The sequence below is a fragment of the Ursus maritimus genome, unplaced genomic scaffold (assembly GCF_017311325.1).
Source record: "Ursus maritimus isolate PB19 unplaced genomic scaffold, ASM1731132v1 scaffold_6, whole genome shotgun sequence".
NCBI classification, from domain to species: Eukaryota; Metazoa; Chordata; class Mammalia; order Carnivora; family Ursidae; genus Ursus; species Ursus maritimus.
In genome coordinates this window covers 18,233,851-18,255,630 of record NW_024426774.1, presented here as the reverse complement: position 1 = coordinate 18,255,630, position 21,780 = coordinate 18,233,851, and the positions used below count along the sequence as shown (strand labels likewise).

The 21,780-nt window shown below is 36.9% G+C and overlaps 1 protein-coding gene across 1 annotated transcript in view; it reads left to right on the top strand.

The window, feature by feature from the left end:
* The window catches only part of ATAD2B (ATPase family AAA domain containing 2B), a 156,388-nt gene that overhangs the window by 45,735 nt on the left and 88,873 nt on the right, over positions 1–21,780 (top strand). Inside the window, exons 8-13 of the mRNA XM_040622943.1 lie at positions 1,572–1,647; positions 8,208–8,306; positions 10,280–10,391; positions 13,061–13,176; positions 15,256–15,430; positions 20,133–20,221. Of these exons, the coding sequence (XP_040478877.1) occupies positions 1,572–1,647; positions 8,208–8,306; positions 10,280–10,391; positions 13,061–13,176; positions 15,256–15,430; positions 20,133–20,221 (667 nt within the window). The remainder of the gene's footprint in view (positions 1–1,571; positions 1,648–8,207; positions 8,307–10,279; positions 10,392–13,060; positions 13,177–15,255; positions 15,431–20,132; positions 20,222–21,780) is intronic.

Here is a 21,780-nt window from a genome sequence, read left to right as displayed (position 1 = left end):
AAAGATAGGAAAAAGATTATGAACCGTTTTTCTAGATTAAAAAAAATGTTTATTGGGGTATAATTGAAATATAGCCTACTGCAATTGCAAATATTTAATACATACAGTTTGTCAAGTTGGAAATACCTTAAGTATATACCTGTGAAACTGTCATCACCATCAAGATGATGAACATGTTTATCAACCCCCCAAATATCTTGCTGCCTGTTTGTAATCTACTCGTAACCTTCTGGAGCCATCCCCATCCCAATCCTCAGGCAGCCACTGATCTCATCTGCTTTCTCTAACCATAGATGAGTTCACATTTTCTTGAATTTTATGTACAATATATATTCTTTTTTGTCTGACTTCATTTACTCAGCATAATTGTAAGACTCATCCATGTTGTTGAAAATAACACTGGTGTATTTCTTTTTATTACCAAGTAGCATTCCATTGTATGGATGTACCATAATTTGTTTATTCATTTGTGGATGGACATTTGGATTGTTGACATTTTTAGTATTTTGCTGTTATAAAGTTGTTAGGAACATTCATGTGCAAGTCTTTGAACATATTTTTTTCATTTTCCTTATAAACACTGAGGAGTGGAATGGGTTTTGTGATTAGGTTTATGTTTAATGTGCTAAGAAATTGCCAGACTGTTTTCCAAAGCGATTGTACCACTTACATTCTCCCTAAGAATATATGAGAGTCCAGTTGCACCATTCTCTTGCACACACTTGGTATGGTTCGTTTTTGAAATTAATTTTAATACATATTTACTGTAGTTTAAATTTCCATTTCCCAAATGATGTCGAGCATTTTATGTGCTGCTTTGCCAGCGTTATCTCTGGTGAAGTGTCTGTTCAAATCTCTTGCCAATTTTTTCAGTTGAGTTGTTTATTTTTTTAATACTGAGTTTGAGAGTTCCTCATATATTCTGGATTTCAGTTCTTTATCAGATATGTGATTTGCAAATATTTTTTCAGTCTGTAGCTTGCCTCCTTTAATTTCTTTTTTTTTTTTTTTTTAAGATTTTATTTATTTATTTGACAGAGATAGAGACAGCCAGAGAGAGAGGGAACACAAGCAGGGGGAGTGGGAGAGGAAGAAGCAGGCTCATAGCGGAAGAGCCTGATGTGGGGCTCCATCCCATAACGCCGAGATCACACCCTGAGCTGAAGGCAGATGCTTAACCACCGTGCCACCCAGGCACCCCTTGCCTCCTTTAATTTCTTAATAGTGACTTTCAAAGAGCAGAATTTATGATTTTGATGAACTCCAATTTATTAATTTTTGTAATGGATTATGCTTTTGGTGTGGTATCTAAAAGTTTTTTTTTGTTTAACCCCAAATCATGAAGATTTAATTTAACATCTTTTTCGAAAGTTTATTTGCAACTTAGCTATTACCTACCACAAAGCTTTTGTTGTTACTGTGCTCTTTGTAGATAGCATTTGGAACTTGAACACATATGACCAGCTTCTATTCAGAAAGTTAACAGAAGTAATTTCTATTCCTTTAATATATCAGGTTATCAATTATTATTAGTTATTTCTATGTTGTCTTTTTTTTTTCTTTTTTTAAAGTACCAGCTCATCAAAAAAAGAGGGAAAACACACTGTTTGATATTCACAGATCTCCAGCAAGAAGGAGCCATATCAGGTATGTTTTGTTGGTATTCGAAAGGAGGAAAAATTTATATCTGTCATTTAGATATTTCCTTTAAATAATACATAACAAAATGCCTTATAATTAGAATATAGGTATTGATGGTGCTTGTAATGTCAGTGAGGGACTAAATGGCATCTTTCTTTAAGGGACTGGTAGTTATTTTCTTACATGTGACTATTCTCTTCCTGGTTCAGTTTGCTTGGAATAGTTACTGTTTTTTGTTTTTGTTTTTTAAGGATTTCATTTATTTATTTGACAGAGAGAGAGACAGCCAGTGAGAGAGGGAACACAAGCAGGGGGGGTGGGAGAGGAAGAAGCAGGCTCCCAGCAGAGCAGGGAGCCTGATGTGGGGCTCAGTCCGAGAACCCTGGGATCACGCCCTGAACCGAAGGCAGGCTTAACGACTGAGCTACCCAGGCGCCCCTGGAATAGTTACTGTTTTAACAGTTACGTTCCCTAAAGCTCTCTGGTGGTTTCTTAGTAGAGTTGAATCCAAACAACTCACATTGCTTTCACTTGAAACACTGGTTCATTTAGTCTTTACTATTTTTCCCCCTTTTGCCTCCCCCCCTTTTTTTAAAAGATTTTATTTATTTATTTGAGACCGAGAGAGAGAGAGAGAGAGAGAGAGAGAGAGAGTGTGTGCATGAGTGGAGGGGGGTCGCAGAGTGAGAGGGAGAAGCAGACTCCCCACTGAGCAGGGAGCCTGACTCAGGGCTCTATCCCAGGACCCCGAGATCATGACCTGAGCTGAAGACAGACGCTTAACTGACTGAGTCACCCAGGCACCCCTTATTGGCCATTTTTATATATTCTGTGTAAAGATTTCTATTTAAATCTTTTGCCCATCTTAAAATCAAGTCGTTTGCCTTCTTACTGAGTTTTAAGAGTTTTATTAAAAGTATGTTCTAAACATAAATCTTTTGTCACATGTATATGTATTACAAGTGTTTCCTCCATTGTTCGACTTGCCATTTGTTCTCATAATGATGTGTTTTGAAGAGCAAATGTTTAAAAATTTTTTTAAGTGAATATTTAATTTTGGAACAATTTTAGCTTTGCAGAAAAGTTGCACAAATTGTGTAGAGTTTCCTTATAGCTCTTACCCAATTTTTGTCATTGTTAACATGTTGTGGCATGTTTGTTAAAACTAAAAACTGATATTGGTACATAAGTACTCACCAACCTCCAAGGTTTATTTGGATTTTAATAGTCTTTTTCATTAATGTTCCTTTTCTGCTACAGAATACAGTTCAGGGTACTACCATATTACATGTAGTTGTCATGTCTCCACAGTTTCCTCTGGTCTGTGACAGTTTTTTGTCTTCCTTGTTTTTCATGATCTTGATAATCTTGAAGAATCCTGTTCCTGTATCTTTTTTTTTTTTAAAGATTTTATTTATTTATTTGTCAGAGAGAGAGAGCACAAGCAGGGGCAACGGCAGGCAGAGGGAGAAGCAGGCTCCCTGCTGAGCAAGGAGCCCGATGTGGAACTTGATCCCAGGACCCTGGGATCATGACGTGAGCTGAAGGCAGACGCTCAATTGACTGAGCCACCCAGGCATCCCACCTGTCCCTGTATCTTGTGAAATGTCCCCCAATCTGTGTAATCATGTTTTTCTCTAGATGAAACTGGGGTTAGGGATTTTTGGAAAGATTGCCCAGGAGGAAAAGGGTCCTTCTTGTTGTATCACATCAGGGGGAAAATTATATCCACATGACATTACTGATAATGTTATGTTAACCATTATCACTTAGAGTCATATTTGCCATGTTTATCCACTGTAAAAGTACTGTTTTTTCCATTTCCATAGTCTATTTTTTATATAAACAAATCACTAAGTCTCACACACCTTCAAGGAAAGATAGTGGTTTGGGAATTGAGCTCCATCTCCTAGAGCAGAGAGTATCTACCTATATCACTTAAAATTATTTTGTAAGACTTTGGCATCCTCCCATTAAAAATATTTATTCAGTCATTTATATCAGTGTGGATGCATGCATATTTATTTTATACTTTGGGTTATAATGAAATACTGTGTTATTTTGTTGCTCAAATTGTACTGCTTTAGCCATTGGAAATTGAGGTTTTTCTCCAGTGTACCTTTTACATACCTCCATCCTTTTGTTTTTTGAGTACTTCTTTATTTTCTATCATTACAACATGTGCCAAGCTCATCATATAATTCTGTGACCCAGCTCTAGGATAAGCCATCTCACTAAGGATCCCTGTTTTCTTTTATTGGAGAATAATATTTAGAAGCCAGTATCTAGATACTGTGTGTATTTGTAGCTACAGGGCCTTCTTGTAGATAGCTAGGTAATCTATGTATGTATGTATACTGACTTATGTAACAGACACATTTATAATTCTTTCTGTATCTATCTGTATATTAAGCTACACATGAGTTCTTAATGAGGCCACTCTAATCCATTATCACAGAGTTTATCCTAACCTTTCTTGTTTGTCTTGTAACTTTCAGACATTGAGAGACCTGCCTAACTCCTACTATCTACTGTCCATCTCTTATTGCTTGTTTCAAATTTTTATGAAGATCAGAATATCCATTTTTCTTTTATAGTGTGTGTTTTTTTGAACTGTTCTTCCACCATAAAGTCACAAAGATTTTTATCCCATGTATTTTACGAGAAGTTTTATAGTTTTTTGTGTTTTATGGGAGGTAAATGTTGTGTTTTTTTCTGTACACGAATAACCAATATCTCAACATTACTTGATGAAAAAGCTGCCTCATTGAGGAGCAAGGAGCCCGATGTGGAACTTGAAGTACTTGGAACTTGGCTTGGTACTTCTGTCAAAAACCCAATTTCCTATATGCAGTCTAGGTCTAGTTCTGGATTTTGTGCTACTGATCAAGCATTGTACACTGTCTTGATTACTGTAGCTTTATAATACATCTTGAAAGCAGGTACTGTAAGTCCTCTAACTTTAGTCTTCTTTTTAAAGATTACTTTGGACATTTTATTTTAAATTTCTATTTTTATTTATCTTATTTATTTAAAGATTTTATTTATTTATTAGAAAGAGAGCTCGAGTGCATGGGGGGAGGGACAGAGGGAGAAGGAGACTTCCCAACAAACAGGGAGCCTGATGTGGGGCTTGATCCCAGGACTGGGATCATGACCTCAACTGAAGGCAGATGCTTAACAGACTGAGCCACCCAGGCGCGCCTACTTATTTATTTTTAAAGATTTTATTTATTTATTTGAGAGAGAGAGAGAGAGACAGTGCATAGGCAGGGGGGAAGGGCAGGGCAGAGGGAGAAGCAGGCTCCCCCTGAGTAGGGAGCCCGAGGCGGGGCTTGGTCCCACGACCTTGGGTTCATGACCTGAGGTGAAGGCAGACATTTAATGGACAGGTGCCCCTACTTTGGATATTTTAGGTCCTTTGCATTTTCATTTAAATATTATAGTCAGCTTGTTAGTTCATTTCTCTTCAAAAAAAATAATTTGGATATTTTAGGTCCTTTGCATTTTCATTTAAATATTATAGTCAGCTTGTTAGTTCATTTCTCTTTAAAAAAAAAAATTAATTTTAAAGTTTTTATCTGTTTACTCGACAGAGAGAAGGAGCACAAGCAGGGGAAGCAGCAGGCTGAGGGAGAGGGAGAAGCAGGCTCCCTGCTTGAGGGACCCTGGGATCATGAGCTGAAGGCAGACGCTTAAAGACTGAGCCACCCAGGCACCCCCCAAATTTATTTTTTTTAGAGAGAGAGAGAGCACGTACGTGCACATGCTTGGGGGGGGGGGCAGAGGTAGAGAATCTTAAGCAGGTTCCACGCTCAGCATAAGTATGCAATACTCGATCTTACAACCCTGAGATGATGAGCTCAGCCAAAATCAAGAGTCCGATGCTTAACCTAGTGAGACTCCCAGGTGCTCCTCTTGTTTATTTATTTATTTTTTTAAAGTAATCTCTACATGCGATGTGGGTCTTGAAATCACAACCTGAGGTCAGGAGTTCAGCATCCTCTGACTTAGCCATCCAGGCACCCCTGTTAATTCCTACAGTAAAAGCTTGCTGGAAATTTGTTGGGTTATATTGAGACTGTAGGCCATATGGGGAGAATCAGTATTGTAATAATATTTAGTCTGCCAATCCATGGACATGTTATGTCATTTCATTTATTTAAGTCTTTTGAAATTTCTCTCAGCAGTGATTTGTAGTTTACAGTGTAGAGGTTTTTCATATCTTTTAAATTTATTTTTAAGTATTTTAAGTTTTATGCTTCAGTGGAATTGCTTTTAAAAACTACTTACTGGATGCGTGGGTGGCTTAGTCGGTTAAGTGTCTTCGGCTCAGGTCATGATCCCAGTGTCCTGGGATGGAGTCCCACATCAGGCTTCCAGCTCAGCAGGTAGTCTGCTTCTCCCTCTGTCTGCCACTCCCCCTGCTTGTCCTCGCTCGCTCTCTCTCTCTCTCTCTGGCAAATGAATAAAATCTGTAAAAAAAAATAAAAAATAAAAAATAACCCCCCCCCCCCCCCACTTTCTAGGGATGTCTGGCTGGCTCAGTCAGAAGAGCATGTGACTCTTGATTTTGGAGTTGTGAGTTCAAGCCTCACCTTGGGTATAGAGATTACTTATTATTATTTTTTAAAAATTTTATTTATTTATTTGAGAGAAAGAGAGCACAAGCAGGTGAAGGGACAGAGGGAGAGGGAGAAGCAGGCTCCCCGGTAAGCAATGAGCCCAATGCAGGACTTGATCCCAGAAGCCGGATCATGACCTGCGCGGAAGGGGGACGCTCAGCTGACTGAGCCACCCAGGTGCCCAACATTACTTAAATGAATAAATAAAAACTTAAAAAAAAAACTCTGTAAGAAAACTACTTTCTGTTTGCTACTAAGATTTAAAAATAGAATTGTTTTGTCTATTAACTTTGTATCCTGTGACCTTGGCAAATTTTGTTATTCTAGTAGTTGTTTTGTAGATTACTGAGTATTTTCTATATAAACCATATCATCTGCAAGTACAGACAGTTTCAATCTCTGTGAATTTTATTCTTTCCTATTGTAATGGCTAGGCTCCTCTGTACAGTGGTGAATAGAAGTTGTGACAGTGGGTATCTTTGTGTCATACCCGGTTTTTGGGGAAACGTTATTTCTCCAGTAAGTAGAGTATTAGCTGAAGGTTGTTTGTTTGCTTGCTTGTTTTGTTTTGTTTTTAAGATTTTATTTATTTATTTTGAGATAGTGAGAGAGAGCACAAGCCGGGGTGGGGGGGCTGGTGGGGAGGGGCGGGGGGGGGGAGAAGCAGGCTCTCCAGGTCCTGGTACCAAGTTCCATGCAGGGAGCCTGCTTCTCCCTCTCCCTCTGCCCACTGCTCCCCCTGCTTGTGCTCTCTGGCTCGCTCTCTCTGTTAAATAAATAAATAAAATAAAAAAAAAAATAAAAATCTTAAAAAAAAAATAGAGTAGAATGGAGAGAAGTGGATGTTTTGTATCCTAACTTTAAAAGTAAGGAGTGAACTATGTGGAATTTAAGAAACAAAACAAATGAACAAAGGAAGAAAGAGTTAAACCAAAAAACAGACTCTTAACTATAGAGAACAAACTGTTACCAGAGGGGAGGGGGTGAGGGGATAGGGGAAATAGGTAAAGGGGATTAATAGTACACTTAGCCTGATGAGCACTGAGTAAAAAATTTTTTTAAAAAGATTGTATTTATTTATTTGTAAGAGAGAGAGAGTACAAGCAGGGAGAGCAGCAGGCAGAGGGAGAAGCAGGCTCCCCATCAAGCAGGGAGCCTGACGTGGAGCTCGATCCCAGGACCCTGGGATCATGATCTGAGCTGAAGGCAGACGCTTAACGACTGAGCCACCCAGGCATTCCTATTGTATTTTAATTTTGTAAGATTTTATTTGTGAGTAATCTCTATACCCAACGTGGGACTCAAACTCACAACCCTGAGATCAGGAGTAGCATGCTTTGCTGACTGAGCCAGCTGGGTGCCCCTCTATCTTGTATTGCTTCGACTGATAACATTTATATTTTTTCTGTGACACTTACTAAGTCTTACTTGATTAATTTGTTAGGTTAATCCTAAAAGTAAAAAACTAATATCTTTTACATTTCTATCAATAATGACTGTGTTTTTCACTGTAGGGCTAAGTTGGGTGTAAGGATTAAATATCCTTTTTTTTTTTCCCCCAAATATTTATTTATTTGAGAGCAAGAGAGCAGAGGGAAGAGCAGAGGGGGAAGAAGAGGGAGGGGTAAGAATCCCAACCAGACTCCGCACCGAGTGCAGAGCCAGACGGGGGGCTCAATCCCACGACCCTGAGATCATGACCCCAGCCGAAACCAACCAAAAGTCGGCTGCCCAACCGGCTGAATCACCCAGCCGCCCCATGTTGGTTTTTCTTTTTTAATATTATTTAAGTAATCTCTGTACCCCACATGGGGCTTAAGCTCATCCTGAGATTAAGATTTGTGTGCTCTTCAGACTGAGCCAGGCAGGTGCTCCAACAGTGTGTTTTTTAAAACCATTTGCTGCTCTAATGATTTTAAGGATTTTACTCTCTTTAAATAGGAGAAAGAAGCATGCCATTCATAGTAGTGACACAACTTCTTCTGATGAAGAACGCTTTGAAAGAAGGAAATCAAAAAGCATGGCAAGAGCAAGAAATAGGTTAGTAAATTTTTTATTGTTATATCCATTGTAGAAAAAAGGGAGAACAGTTATTTTTTGAATGGGATTCTTATCTGCAGTAGCATTTTGCTAACATTGATATTCAATACATATTTTAGACTAGAGTAATGCACTGACTTGGTTTTTACTTAGTAATGCTTAGAATAGAAATCTAACCTTGGGGAACTTCTCATAAATTATTTACTATGTAAGTATTCAGTGAATGCAGGAACATAAAAGAAGAAGAGCCAAGGGAAGAGCCAGTCACTATGATAGTATTTCCTTGGCACCTCTTCTCTAATCCATATCCATTTAATGAAACTGATTTTTAGATGCTTACAATGATTACAGCACTCAGAGTAAGATTTGGTTTCTGTGGTTTTTTTTTTTTTTAAAGAATTGATTGATTGATTGATTGATTTGAGGGAGAACTTCGGGGAGAGAGAGAGAGCATGAGCCGGGAACAGGGGCAGGGAGAGAAGGAGAAGCAGACTCCTTGCTGATCAGGGAGCCTAACATGGGGCTCAGTCCCAGGACCCTGATATCATGACCTGGCCGAAGGCAGACACTTAACTGACTGAGCCACCCAGGCACCCCTGATCTGATTTCTAATAGAATCATCTCAGGAGCCCTTGGATTTTATTGGAAAATTGGTTTTGGTTTAGTGAGTGCCATCTGGTGGTCTTTGTCTACCTAGGGTAAATGACTGATTACTACATAGCTCACTAAAACCTCAGGAGTTTTCACTAGGTGAGAAAATGAGTATTTTGTCTAGTAAATAATTAGAATGTCAAATCATAATTTATTCTTTAAAATTTGAGTTAATTTTCTAGCTTACATTTATACTAGTAAAGATAAATTATATTTAGAAAATTTACATTTAACAAAGTATTTCTATAATATGTCATTATATATCTCTTGTAGAAGTACCAAATTTTCAGTTAGTGGGTCTTAGGAACAAGTTTGGATTGGTGTAGATTTTATCCTGAAAGAATTGCTCATGTGGATGATAGAAAGAAGATGTAAGAGAAAAAAAATCTAAGTTTATTTTTAAAATTTTTAAATTTTTAAAAAGGATTTTATTATTTGTGAGAAAGCGAAAGAGCACAAGCAGGGGAAGCAGCAGGCAGAGGGAGAAGGTAGGACTCGATCCCAGGACCCTGCGATCATGACCTGAGCCAAAGGCAGACAAACACTTAACCTACTGAGCAACACAGGTGTCCCAAAATCTAAGTGTAAATAAAAGAATTTAATGCCCATTTAATCTGAACTATTCTGATACTTGCTTTGGAAGTATATTTTTAAGGTTAAGTTAGGATTAAGAAATGTGAGTGAAAAATACATTCATTATAGAAACTATACTTTTTTGAGGCTGTTTATGTCAATCTTTTTGGTGTTTACCCAAGATTAAAAGAGGAAGTAGATTATATTTGTTTTAGGGGTGATAAATAATACAATGTAAGATTTTAGGTGGGTAAAGATGTATTTTAAGGTAGTTACACAAAAGGTAAAGGTTAGTTAGATCAAAAGTGATCTGGAATTGTTTTCCTTTGAATTAAAGGGAAAGAAATTTCTCTAACTGTGTAGACATATCCACATAATACCAGAGGATAAACTTTTTTTACAAAAAAAGTTTGAATTCATTTAATGGTGTATATAGCATACACATAGTAGATCTATTTTTATTTTATACTTGTATAATATCCAGTATCAGATATGTTGTTTTCTGAGTTGGAGTAGGTCGGGTTCTTTGGACAAATAAATAGTTATCTTGTTTGTTTTGTCTCATGAATACATTTATTTTTGGCCTGTTGAAAGGAACTTAGGAAAAGTACTTTAAAAATATGAAATCCTTGTTATTTTCTGAGTTTTGAGAAAAAGAAAGATGAAAATGTGTGAAACATTTACACTTATTTTGATGTTAAAAATGTAAAACTTCTAATGTTCTCTACTTGTATTTTTATGAATTTCAGATGTTTGCCTATGAACTTCAGAGCAGAAGATTTAGCTAGTGGTATTCTCCGAGAACGTGTCAAAGTGGGTGCAAGCTTGGCTGATGTTGATCCAATGAACATTGATAAATCAGTAAGTTTTGTAAATGTTTTTCTAGAAATAGCTTTTTTTAAAAATGTCATTTCTTGTTTCTAAAGCAATACTTAATAAAAATAAAAACTGAGATAACACCATTATTAGTGTTTTGATGCATATGATTTGGAACCTAGCACTCTAGTACCATGTGATGCTTACTCAGTTTTTTCCCCCCCATTTCAGTGTTACTGGCATATATAATAAAAAATGGGGGTAGGAAATGAGGCTGACAAATATGGCAAGGCCCCCTAAACCATGATATGTAGTAGGGTATTGTTGAAGCTGCTTGGATTTCATGATCAGATTTACATTGTAGATGGAGCACTCTATCATGTAGTTAATGAATTTGAGGGAAGCAGGGCTGGCATTAGGGAAACTGGTTTAGAGGTAGTTGTAACATAGTAATCTGGAGTAATGGTCGTGGTAGGGTAATGATGGAAAGAAGGAATAGGTGGATTTGACAGAATTCAGGAGAGAATTCAGGTTTAATGAATTGGGTGAATTTATTGCTTTTGGGGGGTGAGGGAGAGAAACAAGTTGAATGTATGACCTAGGTTTCTGGCTTAAGTGACTGGATGGGATCCACTCTGTGAGGTAGGGAACATTACAAAAAGAATGTATTTTGAGGGGTCAAGGTGATTTAGTTGCAAACGTGTTTAGGTGTCAGCGACACATCACAAATGGAAGTAACTTGTAGGAAATTAGTTATTCAGGTTTGGCATTAAGGAGCAATATCTAGAAAATCAGATGTGGGTCCCCAAAATAAAGATAGTTGAAATCACTGTGGGAAATGGGTTATAGTACCCAGAGTATGTAGTAGTATGAAAAGTGAGATAAGACTTAGTGGATATAGTAGTTTCTTACTGTTAGTATAATCTTTTTGGGGGAAATATTTTGGAATGAGGTTACTGCATAACCAAGATTTATTTGATTTTTTTCTTTGTTCCCATAAGCCTTTCTATACATCATAGTTTAACTGATTCTCATATGAGAAACTTAAGCTATGAAATGTAGTTGTGTAGTATTTCAAAATGATATGTTAGTTATCTCCAATCTGAAGTCATCGGGGAAAATATTTTAATCAAGGACCTTATTCAGAATATTGAATTAACAATCTCATATCTATGAGTGCACATTCTCAGAGGACCTTACCTTTTTTTTAAAAGTTTTTATTGAGAGAGCACGAATGGGTGTGAGTTGGGGGAGGGGTAGGGGAAGATGGGGAGAGAATCTCAAGCAGCCTCTGCGCTGAGCGTGGAGCCCGACGGGGGAGTGGGGCTCAATCCCACCCTGATATTATGACCTGAACCGAAGTCAAGAGTCAGCAGTTTAAATACCTGAGCCACCCAGGCGCCCCTCAGAGGACCTTACTTAATGATCTTTGCTTATTTGGTTTACCAGCACCTTACTCTCTTGAATCTAATTAATTTTAGATGTCTCTGCCCTTCATTAAGAGTAGTATTTCTTTAAAATTTGATATGTGTAAGAAAATATAGTTTCTCTTAGAATGTTTTTGTTACTTAAACTGTATTTATTTTTCTAGATTACTTAAGTTTTTTTATGTAGTAATATTCATTGTGAAACATTTTCAAGTACTGTAATAGAATAAAGATACAGGGGAAGAAATCTGTCCTAATCCAGTAGTCAGAGACAGTCACTGTTAACATTTTGGCATTATTTCCTTCAAGTGCTTTTCTCTATACAATTTTTACTTTACAAAGTCTTTTAGGTATGGGGTGCCTGGGTGGCTCAGTCTGTTAAGCGTCTGACTCCTGATTTCCTCTCAGGTCATGATCTCATGGGTTGTGAGATCAAGCCCCACGTCAGGCTCTGTGCTCAGCAAGGAGTCTGCTTGAGATTCTTTCCCTCTGCCCCTCCCCCCACTTACTCTCTCTTATCTCTCAAATAAATAAATAAATAAATAAATAAATCTTTACAAAAAATAAAGAATAAACTTGGTTATGTAAAGTTCAGCTTTGGAGAGTCACAGCCATTATAGTAGCTAAAATGTTTTTCACCCTACCTTTTTTTTTTTTTTTTAGATTTTTTTTTTTTTTTTTCGGATTTTTTATGTATTTGACAGAAAGAGACACAGCAAGAGAGGGAACACAAGCAGGAGGAGTGGAAGAGGGAGAAGCAGGCTTCCCACTGAGCAGGGAGCCCGATACAGGGCTTGATCCCAGTACCCTGGGATCATGACCTGAGCTGAAGGCAGACACTTAATGACCGAGCCATCCAGGCGCCCCCTTTCACCCTACTTCTAAATCAGTTTTTGCTCCCTTGGGGACAGTATTGCTCTTGCTAAGAATGTATGTGATAGATGGCATTTTGAAAGGCATTTAAATTATTAGAGTGTAAATACAACTTATCATCTCCTATAGATACCCATTAAAGTGTTAGATTGGCCATTAATCTTGTCCTTACTTACTAGGAGATTAAAGAATGGTAGCTTTATTTAGCTGAACTGAAATGTGAACTTGAATTTTACTGCTGAGTTTATTTTTCTACATTTCAAAGGTGTAATTTTTTGAACTTTCTGTTCAACAGTTCTGCTGAAGGCATATAAGGCATACATTTCTGAATCATATGACTATCATAAATTTTAAAAATTCTATAAGCAGTTAAAATTATTTTATATTAAACTTTTTCTTTCCCTTCTTCCCAAGGTGCGGTTTGATAGCATAGGTGGATTGAGCCATCATATTCATGCACTAAAAGAAATGGTAGTATTCCCACTTCTATATCCAGAAATTTTTGAAAAATTTAAGATCCAGCCTCCAAGGTAAGTAATGTTCTAGATGTTTATTATTGTTACTACTATTAATTTATCAAATTTCAGTTAGTAAATGATTATAAATATAAGTATTTCATATGTATTTATTTGATGTGTTCTAGCAATGAGAATTAGGAATGAAATTTTATTATTTACAAAGGCTTTGGTGCTGTGTTCTTTTTTTTTTTTTTTTTAATTCCCACTTTTATTTTTTTATTTTTTTTTTTAAGATTTTATTTATTTATTCGACAGAGATAGAGACAGCCAGTGAGAGAGGGAACACAAGCAGGGGGAGTGGGAGAGGAAGAAGCAGGCTCATAGCGGAAGAGCCTGATGTGGGGCTCGATCCCATAACGCCGGGATCACGCCCTGAGCCGAAGGCAGACGCTTAACCGCTGTGCCACCGAGGCGCCCCAGTGCTAAGTGTGTTCTTGAAGTTCACATTTCAGCATTTAAGAGTCAGGCACAAGATATAAATCTCTATGCAGGCCTTGAATATACAAGTGGATTGCCCAAATAAATTTTCCTTAATTTGGCCTTCTAATAACAATGAGTTTGATTCTTTATGTTGTTTAGTCTTTGGAAACACACTTTCAATTTAGTGTTTCTTTGACTTGATGACGGGGTAGTTTTGAAATGTTAAGCTTGATACTTATTTTTATGATCAGATTAATTGTGTTTGATCACAAGATAGCTAAGGCTGAGAAAAGGCTAGAAATTATGTTGAAGGAAATTGGGCAGAATAAAATATTTCGAAGATGTACACATAGACTGTTAGGTTTGTTTATTTTTTAATTTTTTTTTAAGATTTTATTTATTTATTTATTTGGCAGTGAGAGACAGTGAAAGAGGGAACACAAGCAGGGAGGAGTTGGAGGGGGAGAAGCAGGCTCCCCGCCGAGCAGGGAGCCCGATGAGGGGCTCGATCCCAGGACGCTGGGATTGTGACCTGAGCCAAAGGCAGATGCTTAACAACTGAGCCACCCAGGCGCCCCTAGACTGTTAGGTTTAAACTGCTAAATATTCCTTTTAATTTTCCATATGTTTCAGGATGTAAATCTTACTAAAAAGTCATCCTCTATTCTATTAATCAGTAGATTAAAAATGTGGGTTACAATTCTACAGTGGCTTTTTAAAATCATAAAAGCAGTTTATTTGCTTTTGTAGATATAATTTGAATTTTAAAAATAATTATTACTTTTTTCAAAGTCATTAAAGTAGTATAGCTATGGGAGAAACAAACAATGGAGGGAGAGAAGCAGAAAGTGTTATAAGTAGAGGGTAATCTTACTCCTTAAGGATGAACAATTTTGTATATTTTTATAGGCTTATTTTATACATATATGTGCATGTTAAGTTTATATTTTGCATATATTAAGCACATATAAACATTTAATACAGATGAAATTATTCAGTAATACCTTTATATAACCTTTTTTACTCTACAGTACATTCTAGACACCTTCCCATATCAGTAATGTGTGTATTATTCTTTTTGACATTTTACTACTATTTTGTTTTATAGATGTAACAGTATATTTATCTGTGCCTTATTATTTTTAAGCTTTTTTTTTAAGACTTTATTTTTAAGTAATCTCTACACCCAATGTAGGGTTTGAACTCACAACCCTGAGATCAAAGAGTTGCATGCTCCACTGACTGAGCCAGCCAGGTGCCCCTGTCTGTACTTTACTAATAGATAGCACTTAAATTTTTTCAGTTTTTCACAGTTAGAATTAATGCTTTTTTGAACATGATTAAAATCTATATTATATTCTTTTGAGTCTTTCTCTATGATACATTCTAAGATAAGAATTTCTGGGTCACAGGGAAAACACATTTAAAATTTTGATATATCTTGTCAAATTACTCTTTTCTCTGATTTGCCTACCAAAGTTTTGTTAAGAACATCCTTGAATGCTCTCAGCACAGTGAAACTTTTGTCTCTATACTACATAAAACTTTCCCAGTGTCTAATAATTTTCATGTACATTAGTACAAAATTATATGGGTGATGCATCCTTGTATATTGGCTATTAGTGGTGGTGATAGCATTATCTTACTTCTGTTGATTCTTTTTTCCTTTAGGGGCTGTTTGTTTTATGGCCCTCCTGGCACAGGTAAAACCTTGGTTGCCAGAGCATTAGCTAATGAGTGCAGTCAAGGAGACAAAAAGGTGGCTTTTTTTATGCGAAAAGGAGCAGACTGTCTGAGCAAGTGGGTTGGTGAATCTGAACGGCAGCTTAGGCTTCTTTTTGATCAGGTAAGTGAAATCAGCTTATATCATTATCTTCTTTAGAATATTTAATACATTTAGTCTGTAAATACAAACTGTTCACAAGGAGGCATATTTCCAATCAGTATGTTTAATTTAGGATCAGTAATCTGAATTTGTATTCTTTGGATGTATTTAATAGCAGCTTAACTAGTACTAATTTAACATGATTCACAAAACATTTATTAAGGTGACTAGTAGGCGTATAATACCATTTTAGGTGCTTTTGAGACCCTGGAGTATAACATATATATCATTAGGTTATAATCTAATTGAGGAAATAGAACAAGCATAAAAAGTTAAATATCTGTGCAAGAAGTCTCACAGAGCAGTGTATTATTTTCATGAGCTGTAAATATGGTGCTGGAAGAATTCAGTAATGAATGCTGTTTATTCATTTTAAAAGATTTATTTATTTATTAGAGAGAGTGTGCGTGCAGGGAGGAGGTGCAGAGGGAGAGAATCTCAAGCAGACTGTGCTGAGTGCAGAGCCTGTTGTGGGGTTCCATCCGAACCCCTCATGACCTGAGCCGAAACCAAGAGTCAGACATTCAACTGACTGAGCCACCCAGGCGCCCCAGTAATGAGTGCTTTTAAAAGGCAGGGTTAGATGACTGAATATCATGTACGCAATCTTCATTTTTTTTATTACTATAACTTTTTTTTTTTTTAAGATTTTATTTATTTATTTGACAGAGATAGAGACAGCCAGTGAGAGAGGGAACACAAGCAGGGGGAGTGGGAGAGGAAGAGGCAGGCTCATAGCGGAGGAGCCTGATGTGGGGCTCGATCCCAGAACGCCAGGATCACGCCCTGAGCCGAAGGCAGATGCTTAACCGCTGGGCCACCCAGGCGCCCCTATTACTATAACTTTAACAATATTATTTCATAAGACTTAATAAAACTTAGTCCTGTTATAAATTCACTTTTGATTATTTGAGCTAGTGAAGGAAGTCATTCATATTTGGCAATGCAACTTTTATTTCATAATATCTAAGGAAATTACGTGAAAGTAAAAAGCTTTCAACAAGCAAACTTTGAGCAGTCATTACTTTAGTTCATGTGTATCAAAGTCCTTTGTAATTGGTAAAGCACTTCAAATGTTTTTATTTATTTTTAAATATATTATTTATTTTTAAAAAGTTTTATTTATTTATTTGAGAAAGAGAGAAGGACAAGGGGGGAAGGTTAGAGGGAGAAGCCGACTCCCCGCTGGGTGGGGAGCCTGATGTGGGACTTGATCCTGGAACTCTGGGGTCATGACCTGAGCCGAAGGCAGATGCTTGACTGACTGAGCCACCCAAGCACCCTCAAATATTATTTTTAGTTAGTATGAGAAACTGCCTTGTTCTAGATAATGGGAATAGAAAGAGGAATAGGGTAAAATTTTTGCCTTCAGGGTATTCAGTGTGTATTGAGAAGTGAAACATAGGCAGTCAGTTTGCTTCAAGACAATTTACTAATAATCGAAAAATACAAATATAGAACAGTATTGGTAGATGAAAGAAGAATTAGTTTGGGAATACTAATATATTATCTAATGACTTAATTTTAAATTTTTGACAAGAGTTATATAATATGCTTTTAGCCCCTTCATGCTGGGAGTAGGAATGTCTCTTGGTTTCATTTGAAACTACAGCATAAATTAATGCTATTTTTAAATCTGAATTTAGTTTATTTCTGTTTCATAGTTTTCTTTGTGGGTAACTAGATAAGAGTAGATGGAATGCTTGCTTTCTTTTTTTTTTTTTTTTAAAAGATTTTATTTATTCGACAGAGATAGAGACAGCCAGCGAGAGAGGGAACACAAGCAGGGGGAGTGGGAGAGGAAGAAGCAGGCTCATAGCGGAGGAGCCTGATGTGGGGCTCGATCCCACAACACCGGGATCACGCCCTGAGCCGAAGGCAGATGCTTAACTGCTGTGCCACCCATGCGCCCCTTGCTTTCTTTTCTAAAATACTGCTGATAGTCATTGTTGTCTTACTGTTTAAAAAAAATTTTTTAAAGATTTATTTATTATGTTAGAGAGATTGAGAGTGGGGGGTGGGGGGAGAGGCAGAGGGAAAGAATCTCCAGCAGACTCCTTGCTGAGTGTGGAGCCTGACCCAGGGCGTGATCCCACAACCCTGAGATCATGACTTGAGCTGAAATCAAGAGTCGAACACTTAACTGACTGAGCCACCCAGACGCCCCCATTATTGTCTTTTTATTTATTTATTTTATTTTTTATTTAAAAAAATACATATTTTATATTTTATTTGAGAGAAAAAGCGAAAAAGAGCATGAGTGGGGAGGAGAGGGAGAAGCAGGATCCCTGCTCAGCAGGGAGCCTGATGTAGGGCTCCATCCCAGGACCCTAGGGTCATGACCTGACCTGAAGTCAGACACAACCCACTGAGCCACTCAGGTGCTCGTATTACTGTCTTTTTAAATGAAAGAGTCCACCTTCCTAAATTAAGGACATGATCTATGCACTAAATGAAATAAAGGCGGTATAATGTATTGGCTAAGAGTTTGGTCTTTGGGGGTGCCTGGGTGACTCAGTTGGTTAAGCCTCTGCCTTCGGCTTGGGTCATGATCCCAGAGTCCTGGGATGGAGCCCCGTGTTGGGATCCAGGATCCCGCCGGGTTGGGAGCCTGCTTCTCTCTCTCCCCCAGCTCGTGCTCGCTCTCTCTCAAATAAATAAATAAAACCTTAAAAAAAAAAGAGTTGGCCTTTGGTGTCAGAAAAATGTTTTAACATCTGGCTTTACTATTAACTATATAATGTGAAATAAATGAAAACATCTGATTCTTAGCTGCCTCTTCTATAAAACAGGGTAAATAATACCAATCTCACCGACTACTATGAGATTTCACAGAAAGGAAGTATGTAAAGTGTTTATCACAGTGGAGGGCACATAATATACTGTAGTTTGGTATTACAATTCTGCAAGGCTGTAGTTCTGAAAAACAGCTGTGTGTATTATGTATATAAAAGTGATGATCAAATCTTTATTCTTTCTTTTTTTAAGTTTATTTATTTAAGTAATCTCTACACACAGTGTGGAGCTTGAACTCATGACCCAGGGACCATGAGTCACGTGCTCTACTGACTGAGCCAGCCAGGCTCCCCTATTCTTTTTCTCTTAATACATAATTCTAGTCTTATAAAGTTTTTTTTCCCCTAAAACCTAAGTTTTGTAGTTGAAATGCCCTTTGTTTTAAATTATTAGGGGGCGCCTGGCTGGCCTAGTTGGTTAAGCATCCCAACTCTTGATTTTGGCTCAGGTCATGACCTTAGGGTTGTGAGATTGAGCCCCATGTTGGGCTCTGCACTGGGTGTGGAGCCTGCTTAAAAATCTCTCTCTCATCTCTCTGACCCCCCCATCCCCCCCTCCCCATTTTAAATTATTAGAAAACATTGGATGTTTAATGCATATCATGTTAATAAGGGAGAAATGGGATATTCATATCTGGTTTTTAGTAAGTTGACTTCCCTCTGAAGCAAGAATTTGCTGTAAGTAATTCTGAAACATAAATTATATATTTGAGTAAATTATATAATATAAAGACTTTTCATTTGCAATCTAGTATTTTTTTTACCTTCAGTTAAATTCCTGCTTGATTTAAGATTTAAGTGAAAAACGACAACTTTGAAAGTAATGGAAGAAAACCCTGGAGAGTTTTTGTTTCTAATCTCAGAGTAGGGAGAGTCTAACTATGGAAGAAAAGATCCACTGTATAAGTTTCCTTTTTAGATTCTGCATTGCAACAAATTAGCATAAGCAAAACCAAAAGATAAATATTTAAATGCTTCTTTGCAAAAAAATATTTGTATTTTCTTTCACAGAGATAGCTCTAATTTTTATAATAAAGAGCTTGAAATCACTAAGCCAAAGATCAATGATCCAGTAGAAAAATTGGCAAAGGATATGAACAGAACTTTCGTTAAAAAAGCAGTATAAATGACTCTTAAAAGATATGGAAAGTGCTCATTTTTATTGATAATAGAAATAAAAATTAAAGTGAAATGAGATTTTTATCCTAAAAAATTAGTCAAGATTGAGAAGTTTGATAATACATTGTTGGTGAGGATTCTTAAATATTGCTGGTGAGAGGGTAAATTGGTAGATCAGTAGAAGGCAATTATTAGAAATGACATTTGCCTTTTAAACCACTTTTAGAATTTATTATATTGATATGTTTATAGGAAATGTTAAATATACACAAATACTTATTCAAGCATTGTTGATAATAGGAAAAGATTGAAAATAGCCTAAATGTCCACAGATAGGAGACTAGTTTAATCATGGCCCACACAGTAGGGCATTTTGTAGCTGTCAAAAAAGAATGAAGCAGATCTTCATGTACTTTAAAATATATTGTTATATAAATAGACTGTGTTATTTGATAAAAGCAATGTGTATACGCTTCTTAAAATGCATCAAATAAAATAGTATGTTTAAAAGTACATTTTGTGTACGTGTATAAACAACACATTTGGAAGAATAAACACAGAACAGTAATTGTCTACTGGGAGAGGCCTTGGGGTTGGAGACTGGGTGGTAAGGAGATTTCATTTTTATTGTATCTTTCTTAGCTGCTGCATATTGTACCATTTGCTTATATTACCTATTTAGAAAATACAATAATGAAATGTACAAGTGAAAACTAATATAAATGACATTTGTTTTCTTTTTATATTAGGCATATTTGATGAGACCTTCTATAATATTTTTTGATGAAATAGATGGTTTAGCTCCAGTTCGCTCCAGCAGACAAGATCAGATCCACAGGTGATTTTTCTTAATCTGATTATGTTGGATTCTTATCACTCACTGACATAGTAGTTAGCCTTAGTCTTTGGGTAAGTGCTAAGAGGCTTATAAAATGTGAACTGTGTCCTTGAGGAGCACTCCTTTCACGTAGCTCAGGGTCAGCAAACTACAACCTGTGGGCCAAATCTAGGCTTCTGCCCGTTTCTGTAAAGTTTTATTGGAACATATCCATGTTTGTACCTTTTGCATTATATATGGCTACTTTTGTGCTCAAGAGCAGAGTTGAATGAGTAGCTGTGAGAGAAAGATTGTATGGCCTCTTGCAAAGTTTACATACATTTACTTTCAGGCCCTTTACAGAAAAAAGTTGCCTTATCCTGACTTAGCATGTTTTTGAAATTTATCCGTGTTGTGTATATTAATATTTTGTTCTTTTCCATTTCTGAGTTGTATTCCTTGGGAAGGGAGGGAGGGACAAAGAGAGAGGGAGGGAGGGAGAGTGTATGTATGCACCACTATTTATTTATTTGTTAATCTATCTGATGGAGATTTAGTTCACTTCTATTTTTGGCTATTGTGATAATGCTACTATGAACATTTGCATACGCATTTTCGTGTGCACATATGTTTTCATTTCTGTTGTCTAAATATCTAAGAGAGGAGTAGCTAGATCCTATGGTAAATGTATGTTTAAATTGTTACTGTTTTCCCAGTGGTTGTACCATTTTATGTTCTTACCTGTAATGTATGAGAACTTGGGTTGCTCTTCCTCCTTGTTTAATGATATTCCTTGGTAGAGTTTGCTCCATTTTTTTTTTCTCATTCTTGAATTGAGCTGCTTAAATCTGTGAGCTTCTAGTTTTCATCATAGTTATAACATTTTTGGCCTTTCTTTCTTTCTTTCTTTCTTTTTTTTTCTTTTTCTTTTTTTTTTTTAAGATTTCATTTATTTATTTGACAGAGAGAGAGACAGCCAGCGAGAGAGGGAACACAAAGCAGGGGGAGTGGGAGAGGAAGAAGCAGGCTCCCAGTGGAGCAGGGAGCCCAATGCGGGGCTCGATCCCAGGTCGCTGGGATCACGCCCTGAACCGAAGGCAGACGCTTAATGACTGAGCCACCCAGGCGCCCCTTGGCCATTATTTCTTAAAATATTTCTCTGTCTCCCTTGTTACTGTCTTTCCTGTCCTTATGGGCCTCCAGTTACACTTACACTTTGCTTGGTGCTGTCTCACAATTCACTGATGATAAGTTAATTGTGCTTTCTTTTTCTTTTTAAAGATTTTATTTTTTTAAGTAATCTCCACACCCGGTGGACCCCAAGATCAGGAGTCACATACTCTACCACCTGAGCCAGCCAAGCGCCCCTAGTTTGCTTTAAGCCAGCTCTTCAGTGTTTCATTTTGGGAAATTGCTTTGCTTTTTTAGACAACTAATCTTCAGTGTCTAATCTGTTCTTAATCTGGTTCATTATATTTTTTGTCTTACATATTTTTATTTTGATCTCTGTAAATTCCATGTGGGTCTGTTTTGTGTCTTCTATATAAAAATATAAGAAACTTCTATGTAAAAATATAACA